The 14,434-nt window shown below is 48.7% G+C and overlaps 1 protein-coding gene across 5 annotated transcripts in view; it reads left to right on the top strand.

Annotated features, from left to right (window-relative positions):
• The first annotated feature begins 230 nt into the window (after positions 1 to 230).
• The window catches only part of WDR46 (WD repeat domain 46), a 32,845-nt gene continuing 18,641 nt past the window's right edge, over positions 231 to 14,434 (top strand). The window contains exons 1-2 of one of the 5 annotated variants that reach the window (XM_084831973.1): positions 231 to 344; positions 516 to 808. Coding sequence is in view for 1 of the 5 variants with exons in the window: in XM_084831972.1 (XP_084688098.1) it covers positions 312 to 344 (33 nt within the window). In the remaining 4 variants the exon portion in view is untranslated. Of the gene's footprint in view, positions 2,511 to 14,434 lie in introns of all 5 variants that reach the window. The other 4 variants (XM_084831976.1, XM_084831972.1, XM_084831974.1 and 1 more) reach the window with 4 other exon arrangements.

Here is a 14,434-nt window from a genome sequence, read left to right as displayed (position 1 = left end):
CGGGACCCCGCTCGCGACCTCTCCCCAGTTTTTGAGGAAGAGCTCCGGCGGCCCGCGCGGGGCGGGGCGGGGCGGGGCGGGGCGGGGCCCCCTGGCCGGAGGGCGCTCTGGGCAGCCGCCCTCGCTCAAAATGGCCGCCGCCGCCTCGCCCCGGTGCCTCGCGGGCGCCTTCAGTCGCGGGCGCCGATTGGAGGAAGGGGCGGGCCCCTGCGCCCTGATTGGGCAGGCGAGAGACCCGGAAGCGTGCGCGCGAGGGGCTCCACGCGGGCGCGAGGAGGAGGCGGGGAGGGCGACGGAGGAGCCCCAGAGCCATGGCGGGGGCCCAGGAGCAGGCGGCGGCGGCGGTGAGAAGAGCGGGGGCTTCCCTGCGCCTTCCTGGGGGTGGGCGAATAAGAGCCCCCACTGACGCGGGGCAGGGGGAGGGGCTGCAGACGTGTTGGGTCCCTGCCTTGAGCTGGGGGTTGGACTCGATGCCCTCGTAGGCCCCGTCCAGCCCTACCGTTCTATGATTCTAGGGACTCCAGCATGGCCAGTGTCAAGGACGCTGGGAGCTGTAGTCCGACGCATGGGGCACCAGGGAGGCGGAAAGGCTGGGTCAGTGCAGCCTCTGAGCGGGTACAGACTTCCCTTTCTGCCGCCCCGCCCACTGCTGTGGGGGAGTACCACAGGAGGGCTGGCCAAGGACCCCCCCGCGCCCTCTGCCCGAGACCTCGGAGAGCCACTGCAGGTCAGAGGAGGCCGCCCTGAGCTAGACGGACACCACGTCTGACTTCCTCTGCTTCTGTGGAATCCAAGGGTTGTCTTCCCTGTAAGTTGTGCTTAGAGTAGACCTGTTGGAATGAATGGGACTGAAGTTAGATGGACATGGGATACAGCCCGGTGCAGAATCGTTTTGGGGAGGGCGGCTGCCTGTTTTGGATGCGCCTGTGTCCGACCCCCGGGAGCTTCGCCAGGGAGGACCCAAGACCCCGGGGAGCCAGTGCAGGCGGTCCTGAGCCAGGAGGACCCCTGTGAGCTGGCTCTGTGCAAGGCAGCGCTCTGTGTTCCTGTTGAAATCCACCCTTTTTTCAAGACAATGAGGACTGGAAGCTTGCTTCAGTTTCATGGGAAGGGCTTTTAGAAGGGGAGGAGCTGCTAAGGCGGGTGCCTCCTCTGCCTGTGACCTTGCTCGGTGGGAGGACCAGGGTTCTGACCCTGGAGAAAGCCACCTCCGCTCCACTGACATCCTGCCCCTCTCCCACAACAGACCTCCAGGTGGTGCAGGTGGGACCTCGTGCCGTGGCTGCACTGGCCCAGACCAGCCCAACTTCAGCAAGCCGTTTCCTATGTGTCACTGTTGCAGAACCCAGAGTCAGAGAGACCACGGAGTGAAGGAAAAAGAGATTTTTCCCCCTTAAATGCATAATTTCATTACAATTATAGCATTTCTGATAACTATACAAAGCTTTTTGTGACATACATATTACTTAGCCTTTTGTTGGGCTATTAGAGCATAGAGGGCAGCAGTTTTACTAGCTGAGACATAAAACAGATTGGTTAAACAGCTCATAAGACAAGGAACGCAGAGACATAACAGAACTTTATGAACAACACTGGTAGAATTAGGATGAACAATGCTTTTAAGCTAGCTAAGATCTGGAAGCCAAAGGGTCAACCAAGTGAGCTAATTGTTTTGTCTTATTGTTTTGTTAGCTACTATATTGTGCAGCTTGTTGATCTGTTCATCTACAGCATTGCCATTATCAGTTAAGTTAAAACAACAGAGCTTTTGGTGTGTCTCACAACTTAAATGATGAAGAAGGAAGAGGTAATCTATACCAGCTCTATTTTCTAGAACTGCACCTCTTAGATCACGCAACTCTTTATTTAACAATGACAATGCTCGTGAGGTGGCATTTATGCTTTTGGCTAAGCTGCAAGCTAACCGGTTGATCTCCAGACCATCAGCCAAGGCTAAACCTGGAACCCCAACCAGTGACATTGCTAAGGCCAATTTTTCTGAGTCAGAATATAACTGCACATGACTATTACAATGTTTAGTTAGTTGGAGTGCTCGAGGCTGCCGTCGACGGATTTTCTCGGGCCACAGGGGAAGAATTGGCACCAGGCGGCTGAGGCAACATGGGTGGTTATTAGACAAGTTGGCAGGAATGAATGACCAAGTGCAGGAACTACATGTCTAAAACTATCTATGAGGCAAAAGTATGCGGGCATCATTAAAATATATGTTTTGAATTTCATTACAGCGGAAGGGGGGGCCAGGGATAGCTTTACATTTTCTGGAAAATTTTTGACAATTAAGCATTTGTGCACACGTAGTATTTGTTTCAGCAACGATGGGGTGCGTAGAGTGAACTCTGTAGGGGGTAGGATCTTTGCAACTACGCCCCAATTAGCATTTTGGGAATAAGTCAAGCTTATACCATAATTGCGTAACATGGTATCTTTTTAAATTTTCTCAGGATGTCTACAGACAGGTATTGGACAAGAGCTAATAAGCCTGTTTGCAGGTATATCTCTTGGCAAACAAAAATGTTTTACTCTCGTGATATTAGCCAGGTCAAGCCAGTAATTATCAGCGAATTGCTGGGACAGATTTCTCTTTCTAGGGGCAGACCCCCTTTTTTGCACTTTATTAAGGAAACACAATGCAACACTACTAACACTACAACACGCATGTTTGATCTTCTTTGGGATCTGACCGTACGCCGGGCAGCTATTCACCTGGCAAGCTGCAGTAGGGTCTAGTCCCCTTCTTCAATTCTCCAGTTGCAGGTCTGACCGTACGCAGGGGGACAGTCTCCCGGGGTGTCCACAGTAAGGTCTAGCCTGAGTCTTCTTACTGCTTTTTCAGAATGATTTTTAAAGGATTTTCAGGATTTCTGTTTACAGTCTACTCTCCCCCTCTCGCTCTCTTGACTCATGTCCAATGTATCCAGGGTTTAACTCCAGCTGCTTTCATAGCTGCGGGGGTTGAAAGTATGACAGTTCTCAGTCTTCTCCATCTGGGAGTCAAAGGGTTATTTTTCCCTCTTTAACTCATACTTTAACTCTTGGTTGGAAAGGATGAACTTCTGTGATGGGAATTGGGGGCTTATTTTCTAAGACAAAGCGACGCTGGGCTTGAAGAACTTTGCTCAGTGTTTGAACTTCTTGTTTAAGGCTAACGTTTGCTTGCTCTTGATGCCGCTCCAGTGTCAATCATGAAGTCAATGTCACGGCCCCTCTCAAGCTGTCTCCCTCTTCGCCCATTCTGGCCCCTTTGGTTTTCTCCTTTGTGTATTTGATTTATTTTATTTGGGCATTCATGCCACCAATGTCCATCTTGTCCACACTGGGCACACTGGTTCTTTCTTAAGATTCTTTTTCCTCCGCTGGGTCTTCTTTTCCTCGCCCACGTCTTCTTGGGCCTCTGGGTCAAGGGGGGTATACTGGCGATAGGCATTTAAAAGACGCTCCAAGTACACTCTGGGGGCCTCGGTGGCACCTTGCAGCACTTCAGACACTTTAGTCATATTAACTGACTTTTTTTTATACTTGCTGTCATGGCTTTTAACAGCAGGGTTTGATACTGGGTGAGGCGCTCTAGCCCCACTTGTGTTTTGGGATTCCAGCGGGGGGGGGGGGGGGGTTACTTACAATGAGACTTTATTGGGTAACTTACAGCACACAGGCGTACCTAATGGTTGGATCAGACAGCTTCTCTGAACCACGAGCTATTGGGCTAAACGGGTCTTATACTATACATGTTACCCATAAGGCAGCACAACACTAGCAAGCATTTTCAGCATAGGCTGGAAGTGTTTGGTTCTCAGGCACAGCTTCCTGTAAACAACTTCGCTTCCCAAAGTCCTTGTTAACACTTTTATTCATTAGTATGGGAAGACAAATTTTTTTCTCTTTCTTTTGCTTTCTTTTTCTTTGCTGATCTGCCTGTATTGCAGATCATGTTTCAAACTTTTTACATGAAACTTTCTGCTCCATGCACCAGCCTTGTCTCTTTATTTGTCTTTTTCAAGTTAAACTCACTTACTTAAACTTTTCTGCCTTACGCTAGTCCCAATGACACACATTTGGGATAGGCTCTTCTCTTTCTAGTTACATTTTTTTTTTCTTAAAGAACTATTACATTATTGTGGCTATTTTACCCCAGGTAATAAGCTCCAGGCACAATCAGCTGCTTTTAATTTACCCTGGGGGCAACTATGGCCACGCTTCTTCTCTTTGCTTCTTGCCTCTTCTTTTTTCTTTTTCTTTTTTTCCTTTTCTTTCTGTCTGCTACTTTCTCTATTCCCTCTTTTCTACTTGCCTCTGTCTTTCTCGACTTGCCTTTTGTCTTTTCTTCCTTGTCATCTATTGGGAACCACACTCAGTATCATTTGGAGTTGCAACTAACACTAATCTGCAAATATCACATATATTTTATGATATCTAAGAAATCATAAAATATACACAACAAACTTTTTCTGCAATTTAACACAATGAATGGAAAACACTTTTTGCACGGTGAGGCATGATGGAGCAGATCCAGCAATCATACTGCTCTTCTGGCTGAAAGCCCAGGGCCCATCAAAATCAAGGGACGGGCATACCCACACACGCAAAGAGTTCTAGGTCACTATTTTTGCATCGACAACTCTATGCTGCATGAGTTTTAGCAGAAGGAAATCTAAAAGTCATAGATCAAACTCAGCCTGCTGTACACTGAGCTGACTACAAACACAGACACACGGTCCACAGTGATGAGAGTTCAAGTTTATCAAAAGCTTCACAGCACTGTCCATGGATGTCTTTGACAATTTAAAATTTTAGTCCATGTGCAGAGTGTCTCTAAAAAGCCCAGACAATGATGGAGGCAAACAGAGAAGGCTCTGGGCAATGAAGATGAGATGTTTCCAGCAAAGGCTCTCCACTTTTGCATCAGTTTAAAAAGGGAAAGTGTGGCCCTACACCCCTTCTGACAGACAAGGGCCTTTAACTTTTTAGCAAGGCCTCTGTCTAAACAGAGCGGCACAGCTCAGCTCTCTAGCCGTGATGCTTTAACCTGGGCAACTCCTCTGTAAATTTTATTCTACTTCTGTCAGGTTCTCACAGACATTTTAAAAACTTACTCTTTTTTTTTCTCTTCTAACCTGGTACACCATAGCAAAGTGCCAAAACTCAGGACGCTGGGGGGTGATGGGCATCGCCTTATACTTGCATTTTTCAGGCAGCCATTAATCTTCGGGGAGGCGGTGGGGTGATTTGCAGGACTTCAGAGGCAAGCTTCTCAGTTTGTTTGTATTTGTAAATCCCAAGCTCAAAACAGGACAGGATGAGGTACAGGGCAGCCAAATTCTTGCTTTGGCACGGGCAACAAATAACTCGGGTCAGCTTTCTTCGCTGGGGTCTCAAACAGGGAAACAGTCTTAATTTAAAGTTGTAACATCACTGACAGCGTCAGCCAGCCAGTTACACAGATTTCACTGTTTTTCAAGACAGTTACTCCAATATCTTCTTCTCTTCTCAATCAGGTTGGGTCTCCCAGCTTACACAGTTTATTGCAGCTTCCAGGAGCATGGTAGTAGCGCGATTTTGGCTTGGCTAGGAACATGCTGTCTGGTTTCTCGGTCTCTTCAGCACACACACTCTGGCTGTCTAACACCGGACACTCGAACCAGTGAGATTTCTTCATTGCAGGGAATCTCACGGCAAAAGCTTAATAGTTACGCTCTTCAGAAATCATATAGCTGATGGTCAGTAGCTACCGGCTCTATGCAATTCTAACACAGCTCAAAGCTAAACACGGTTACCTTGACAGAGATCTTCAACGTGGTCTCTCCGCTTCATTCTGCCTTGGGACCGTCCTATGGCACACTTTCCACTCGAAGAGGGGTCTAGCTTGTGCTCTGGGGGCTGATTTTTTACTTATATTTTCCATTTTGTGCCTTCATCTTCTGGGTCTTCATTTTCAGTTTCCATTTCTTAGGGATTTCATCTCAATTAGGCGAGGTGATGATGTTGCACAACTCAGAACGTTGTGGGCAATTTTCCTGCCCCCCCCTCGGCGCGCTAGGCTAACAGCTACTTCTTCGGCCTCACACTCCCACGCTCCCACGCTTCGTTAAAAGCCAGGCTGTCCTGCAACAACATTTTTCTAATTAACAGCCTCAGATCTTGTTCTTTTTTTCCTCTCAGCTCGACCTTGAGCTTTTTGCTGTTTTCTCTCTCTATTCTGAATCTTTTTTTAAAAAAACTTTTTTCTTCTTTGTTTGACATACATCTCAAGGGGGTGCAAGTCTTGAGCAGTAGACGAGCTCGCCTCCTCTTTTTTGTGAGAACACATCTTTTTAAGGGTCACTGCCGAGTTTATTAAATCTTCTGCCCAACACTTCAATTCTTCAGTTTCTTTTATTAATGCTGATTGAGGTGTAAGAGGGGAACCTCCCGATCCCGTAGAGATGGAAGTCTCGGCAGACAGTATCTGGGAGTTGAGGACCGTAGCTGAAATCGGCGAATTACTGCCGGTGGGGCTTGAAACTGATGGCGGCAGTTCTAAGTCAAAGCGAGGGGCAATGCCTCTGCAGGGGGGATGGCAGGGGCTCAGGAGCCACAGGATCTGGATCTCGACGGGGCGGTCTCACAGTAACATGGGCCCGTGGTGGAAGCAGGGCATAAGCAGGTGGAAACGCCGTTAGCTCTGCCAGACCTTCACACGGGGCTTCTAACACTGGTTGTAATTTCTTGGCCAGTTTTTCTTTTCTGAGCACCAAAACTTTTGCCTGGGATTCTAGGCATTTCTTTAGCCATGGAGGAGAAGCGCGGACTATGGAATCCCACGAGTTTATGTAGGGAAATTGGTCGGGGTGCCCAGGTCTCCCAACCACAATGGCATATACACGGCTGATTTTGCTGGGCTCTAAAGAGCCTTTAGTAGGCCATCCTACACCAAAAGACGGCCACTCTATTTCACACACAGTCTGCAGCCGTTGAGGATTCATGGGGGGGTCCCCATAATCTCCACTAAAACCTTTCTTAAAATTTGCTAGCATACATCCCAAGGGGGTGCAAGGTTTGCTTCCCCCACCACCCATAGCCTCCCTCCTAAATTGAAGACAGACACAATTAGGGAAGGGGAATTGGTCAGCGAGTAAGGGGTCTCACTGGCCGACACAAGAGGATTTTACACACCACGCCCTTTGCTACTGGCCTGGGCACCCGGACGGTCAACGGTATGCGTCAGAAACCGCAGTAGCCACTCACACAATCATCAATCTCTCCACTGCATCCATCTGTCCCTGCCACCCACTTTTCCCACTTTTTACCAGAGCGGAAAGCGGCTTCCCCAGCTTCCTACTGAGTACTGGCGTGCTGGGTACTGGTGCCCACTCGGGGGTGTGATCAGGCCCCCCTTCTACCCGCAAGGAGTAGGTTCTTTTGCATACGTATACCACCAACACTGACCTTCTTCATGAGGCGGGGCCCTCTTTTTCCCATATACTTGCCTTTCTCCTGAAGGCTTCCAATGTGGGTTTCAACGCAATTGCAGCTGCGATACAGGCAGGGCTCAAGTTCCTTCCTCCGCTTCCCAAGGTTCTCTTGCCGCTCGCTGCCGTTTGGGCGATCCCGGCGCAGGCTTTCTCCCGTTCACCCGACAAAAAGGTCGGTGGCGCCAAGAAAGGGAGGCATGCGCCGAGCTCGTCCTCCCGGTGCGGCGATCAAGAGCAGGCAACTGCCACCTGTCTGGCTCAGAGCCTGCCACATCCGAGTCACGGCACCATTTATGTTGCAGAACCCAGAGTCAGAGAGACCACGGAGTGAAGGAAAAAGAGATTCTTTATTTAACGCGCGGGCTTAAGGCTGGAATCATTTCCAAAGAGCCAGAAGCCCCGAAATACATCAGCACATTGTTTTTATAGACATTGTGACACATAGGAAACGGCTCCTCCTCCCCCTCCCGCGTGGGGTTGCAGTCCTCAATATTTCTTTTCCCAGCACCATTGTTTATAATACAAGAACTGGGTTATAGGGTAGCCATGATAAGGAGAGAACAGAAGAGAACAGCAGAGAACAAGATATACAACTGTATGACCTTTGACAAGATAAGGAATTCCTGTGTCTCGTCAGCTTACAACAATATATTCAAGGGAGAAAGAGCTCAGCAAGAACATGAAGTATGAGACTGCATGAGGCTACTTAGTCTGACCCCTGATATGGCTGCTACAACACGGGAAAAAATAGTTTCGCTCTATTCTGCGTTCATTAGGCCCCACATTCAGGGTACCGTGTCCTGTTCCGAGCGCCCCATTTGGAGAAGGCCCTTGGCAAGTTGGAGGGCATCCGGAGAAGAGCAGCCAGGACCGTGAGGGATCTGGAAACTAAGCCCCGGGAGGCGGGGCTGAAGGAGGAACTGGGGGCGCCTAGCTGGAGAAGGGGGGGCGTGGAGGCTGCTCAGTCGCACAGTGGAGGGAGAAGACTTGGTCTCCGTTGCTCGTGAAGGCTGGGCTGGGAGCACAGGTGGAACTGGCAGGGAAGCAGGTTTGGGCTGGACATTAGCAGAAGCTCCCTAACAGCAAGGGCCGTTTAGCAGTGGAACAGACTCTGCCTCGGGGCAGTGGGCTTGCTGGAGGGATTTCAGCAGGGACTGGAGGCCCTCAGGAGGCTGGAGCCAGAGCCTGCACTGAGCAGGGGGCTGGACTGGATGACTTCCAAGGACACTGCCGGCGTGAGGATTCCATGATTTCCTACCTTCCTGTTCCCCAGCCTTGCACAAGCAACCCTGCATTGTAGCCCCACCCGTTCGCTTCTTCAGAACCTGGGAACGGGACCTGCTTGATGAGAAGCAAAGGTTTTAGGCCAGAAACATAGAGACGGCTGAGCAGAGGGGAGGAGGCTGAAGAGGCTTTCTTCCGAGCTGGGCCCTCAGTCCACCCAGCTCAGGAGCGTGTTCCTGATGTAGACTTAGGCAAGGCAGTGGCTTCACATGCAGAAGGTCCTAGGTTCAAACCTTGGCAGCATCTCCAGCCGAAAAGATGAGGTAGCAGGTGAAGATAAGAGGAGCCCTGAGGCAGGATCTTACCAAGGGTCCATCTAGTCCAGCGTTCTGTTCACACAGAGGCCAGCCAGGTTCCCCAATGGGAAGCCCACAAGCAGGAACTGAGTGCAACAACACCCTCCTGCCCATGTTCCCCAGCAACTAGTCTACCTTGGCATACTGCCTGATACTGGAGGTAGCACATAGCCATCAAGACTAGTAGCCATTGATAGCCTTCTCCTCCTCCATGAATTTGTTTCTAATCCCACTTTAAAGCCATCCAAGTTGGTGGCCATCACCACGTCTTGTGGTAGCAAATTCTATAGTTTGATTCTGGGCTGGGTGAAGGAATCACAGAATAGTAGGGTTGGAAGGGGCCTGCAAGACCATCAAGTCCAACCCCCTGCTCAAGGCAGGAATCCAAGTCAGAGCATCCCTGACAGATGGCTGTCCAGCCTCGACTTGAAGGCCTCCAGTGTGGGGGAGCCCGCCACCTCCCCAGGTAATTGGTTCCACTGTCGTATTGCTCTGACACTCAGGAAGTTTTTCCTGATGTTCAGCCGGAATCTGGCTTCCTGTCACTTGAGCTCATTATTCCGTGTCCTGCACTCTGGGATGATCGAGAAGAGATCCTGGCCTTCTTCTCTGTGACAACCTTTCAAGTACTTGAAGAGCGCTATCATATCTCCCCTCAGTCTTCTCTTCTCTTCTCAAGGCTGAACATGCCCAGTTCTTTCAGTCTCCCTTCATAGGGCTTTGTTTCCAGTCCCCTGATCATCTTACTTGCCCTCCTCTGAACCCTCTCCAGTTTGTCTGCATCCTTCTTAAAGTGAGGTGCCCAGAACTGGACACAGTACTCCAGGTGAGGCCTAACCAGTGCTGAGTAGAGGGGAACTAGTACTTCCCGGGATTTGGAAGCTATGGTTCTATTAATGCAGCCCAAAAGAGCATTTGCCTTTTTTGCAGCCACATCACATTGTTGGCTCATATTCAGCATGTGATCGACAACAATTCCAAGATCCTTCTCGCTTGTCGTGTTGTTGAGCCACGTATCCCCCGTCTTGTAACTGTGCCTTTGGTTTCTTTTTCCTAGGTGCAGAACTTGGCATTTCTCCCTATTCAATGTCATTCTGTTGTTTTCTGCCCAGTGCTCCAATCTATCCATATCACTTTGAATTTTGTTTCTGTGTTTCCAAAGTATTAGCTATCCCGCCCAATTTTGTGTCATCTGCAAATTTGATCAGCATTCCCTGCACCCCCTCCTCCAAGTCATTAATACAAATGATGAAGAGCACTGGGCCCAGGACTGAGCCCTGCGGGACCCCACTCATTGCCTCTCCCCAGTTTGAGAAGGTCCCATTGATAAGCACTGTCTGAGTCCGATTCTGTAGCCAACTGTGGATCCACCGGATCGTTGTTTCATCTCACCCACTTCGAGCTAGTTTGCTCATCAGGAGATCATGGGGCACTTTGTCGAAAGCTTTGCTGAAGTCGAGGTATATGATGTCTACAGCATTCCCACGGTCCACAAGGGAGGTTTGTTGTTGTTGTTGTTCAGTTGCTAAGTCGTGTCCGACTCTTCGTGACCCCACGGACCATAGCATGCCAGGCCTTCCTCTCCTCCGCTCTCTCCCGGACTGTGCTCAAGTTCATATTCATTGCATTGGTGATGCTATCTAGCCATCTTATCCTCTGCCATCCCCTTCTCCTTTTGCCTTCAATCTTTCCCAGCATCAGGGTCTTTTCCAGTGACTTCTCACATTAGGTGGCCAAAATATTTGAGCTTCAGCTTCAGTATCTGTCCTTCCAATGAGCACTCAGGGTTGATTTCCTTTAGGATTGACTAATTTGACCTATACCATAGGAAGCATGATGTAGTAGTAATGGGGGACTTCAATTTCCCCGATATTTGTTGGGAGACAAATTCTGCAAAACATGGCCCCTCCAGGAAATTCCTGACTTGTGTGGTGGATAACTTCCTCCTACAGAAAGTAGAGGAAGGAACTAGAGGATCGGCTATCCTTGACTTGATCCGAACCAACAAAGATGACTTACTGGAGAAAGTAGCAGTTACAGGAACTCTGGGGAAAGCGACCATGTTGTACTTGAGTTCTTGGTTCTAAGGGAAGCAAAAGCCGAGTGTAGTCAAACGCGTACCCTGGATTTTAGGAAAGCTGATTTTCATAAACTCAGAACAATGATCAGCAAGGTCCCATGGCAAGCGATGCTAGCGAGAAAAGGAGTCCAAGATGGGTGGGAGCTTTTAAAAAAGGAAATTCTCAAGGCACAATCAGAAGCAATTCCAACAAGAAGAAAAGGTGGAAGACAACAGAAGAAGCCAACGTGGCTTCACAAAAAGCTTAGGGATGACCTGAAAACAAAAAAGGACACATATAGGAAGTGGAAAGAAGGCCAAGTAACAAAGGAAGAGTACAGGCAGATAGCACAGAATTGCAGGGATGGCGTCAGGAAGGCTAAAGCTGAGAATGAGCTGAGGTTAGCAAGGGATGTTAAAAACAACAAAAAGGCTTTCTTCAGCTACGTGCAGAGTAAAAGGCAGAGGAAAGAAATGGTGGTTCAGCTATTAAATAAGGATGGCAAAACGATAACAGATGACAAAGAAAAGGCAGAGGTGCTCAATTCCTACTTTGGCTCAGTCTTCTCCCAAAAGAGGGTCTATGACCCCCCTGGCAGAAGCCAAGTACAGGCTGAAGGGGCAGGATTGCAGCTTGAGATCGACAGGCATATGGTCAAGGAACACCTAATGACTTTGAATGAGTTCAAATCTCCAGGGCCAGATGAACTGCATCCTAGAGTCATAAAGGAACTGGCAGAAGAACTCTCAGAACCGCTGTCTATTCTCTTTGAGAAATCATGGAGGACGAGGGAAGTGCCAGATGACGGGAGGAGGGCTAAAGTTGTCCCCATCTTCAAAAAGGGTAAAAAGGAGGAACCTGGGAACTACAGACCAGTCAGTCTGACATCAGTCCCTGGGAAAATTCTGGAGCAGATGATCAAGCAATCCATCTGGAAGCACCTTGACAACAATGCTGTGATTACTTGAAGCCAACATGGATTTGTCAAAAACAAGTCCTGCCAGACAAATCTGATCTCATTTTTTGATCAAGTCACCTCCCTTGTAGACCGTGGGAATGCTGTAGACATCATATACCTCGACTTCAGCAAAGCTTTCGACAAAGTGCCCCATGATCTCCTGATGAGCAAACTAGCTCAAGGTGGGCTAGATGAAACAACGATCCGGTGGATCCACAGTTGGCTACAGAATCGGACTCAAAGAGTGCTTATCAATGGGACCTTCTCAAGCTGGGGAGAGGTAACGAGTGGGGTACCGCAGGGCTCAGTCCTGGGCCCAGTGCTCTTCAACATTTGTATGAATGACTTGGAGGAGGAGGTGCAGGGAATGCTGATCACATTTGCAGATGACACAAAATTGGGCGGGATAGCTAATACTTTGGAAGACAGAAACAAAATTCGAAGTGATATGGATAGACTGGAGCGCTGGGCAGAAAACAACAGAATGACATTGAATAGGGAGAAATGCCAAGTTCTGCACCTAGGAAAAAGAAACCAAAGGCACAGTTACAAGACGGGGGATACGTGGCTCAACAACACTACAAGCGAGAAAGATCTTGGAATTGTTGTCGATCACAAGCTGAATATGAGCCAACAATGTGATGTGGCTGCAAAAAAGGCCAATGCTATTTTGGGCTGCATTAATAGAAGCATAGCTTCCAAATCCTGGGAAGTACTAGTTCCCCTCTACTCAGCACTGGTTAGGCCTCATCTGGAGTAGAGCAATCCGACAATGGACCCAATTCCCTAGGGAGGTGGTGGGCTCTCCCACACTGGAGGCGTTCAAGACGAGGCTGGACAGCCACCTGTCAGGAATGCTCTGACTTGGATTCCTGCCTTGAGCAGGGGGTTGGACTCGATGGCCTTGTGGGCCCCTTCTACTATTCTATGATTCTATGACCTCCTTGTAGTCTTCAAAAAATCAGATCAGATTTGTCTGGCAGGACTTGTTTTTGACAAATCCATGTTGGTTTTGAGTAATCACTGTATTGCTTTCAAGGTGCTTACAGATGGATTGCTTTATCATCTCCAGAATTTTCCCAGGGATTGATGTCAGCCTGACTGGTCTGTAGTTCCCAGGTTCCTCTTTTTTACCCTTTTTGAAGATAGGGACAACATTAGCCCTCCTCCAGTCATCTGGCACTTCCCCCGTCCTCCAGGATTTCTCAAAGAGAATAGACAGCGGGTCTGAGAGTTCTTCTGCCAGTTCCTTTATTATTTTAGGATGCAGTTCATCTGGCCCTGGAGATTTGAACTCATTCAAAGTAATGAGGTGTTCCTTGACCATATGCCTATCGATCTAAATCTGCAATCCTGCCACTTCAGCCTGTACTTCGCCTTTGCCAGGGGGGTCATAGACCCTCTTTTGGGAGAAGACTGAGCCAAAGTAGGAGTTGAGCACCTCTGCCTTTTCTTTGTCATCTGTTATCGTTTTGCCATCCTTATTCAATAGCTGAATCACCATTTCTTTCCTCTGCCTTTTATTATACACATAGCTGAAGAAAGCCTTTTTGTTGTTTTTAGCATCCCTCGCTAACCTCAGCTCGTTCGCAGCTTTAGCCTTCCTGACGCCATCCCTGCAATTCTGTGCTATCTGCCTGTACTCTTCTGTTCTTGCTTGACATTCTTTCCACTTCCTATATGTGTCCTTTTTTGTTTTCAGGTCATCCCTAAGCTTTTTGTGATGACACATTGGCTTCTTCTGTTGTCTTCCACCTTTTCTTCTTGTTGGAATGGTTTGTAATTGTGCCTTGAGGATTTCCTTTTTTAAAAGCTCCCACCCATCTTGGACTCCTTTTCTCGTTAGCGTCGCTTGCCATGGGACCTTACTGATCATTGTTCTGAGTTTATTAAAATCAGCTTTCCTAAAATCCAGGGTATGCGTTTGACTACGCTCGGCTTTTGCTTCCCTTAGAACCAAGAACTCAAGTGCAGCATGGTCGCTTTCCCCCAGAGTTCCTGTAACTGCTACTTTCTCCAGTAAGTCATCTTTGTTGGTTCGGATCAAGTCAAGGATAGCCGATCCTCTAGTTCCTTCCTCTACTTTCTGTAGGAGGAAGTTATCCGCCACACAAGTCGGGAATTTCCTGGAGGGGCCAAGTTTTGCAGATCCTGGCCTTCCTCTCTGACAGCCTTTCAAGTCCTTGAAGAGCGCTATCCTATCTCCCCTCATAGAATCATAGAATAGTAGGGTTGGAAGGGGCCCACAAGGCCATCTATTCCAACCCCCTGCTCAAGTCAGGAATCCAAGTCAGAGCATCCCTGACAGGTGGCTGTCCAGCCTCGTCTTGAACGCCTCCAGTGTGGGAGAGCCCACCACCTCCATAG

This window comes from Heloderma suspectum, chromosome 2 (genome assembly GCF_057233095.1).
Source record: "Heloderma suspectum isolate Gila_16-S chromosome 2, 16-S_ref, whole genome shotgun sequence".
NCBI classification, from domain to species: Eukaryota; Metazoa; Chordata; class Lepidosauria; order Squamata; family Helodermatidae; genus Heloderma; species Heloderma suspectum.
Note: the sequence above shows the minus strand (reverse complement) of the source record. Positions and strands in the feature narration are given on the sequence as shown.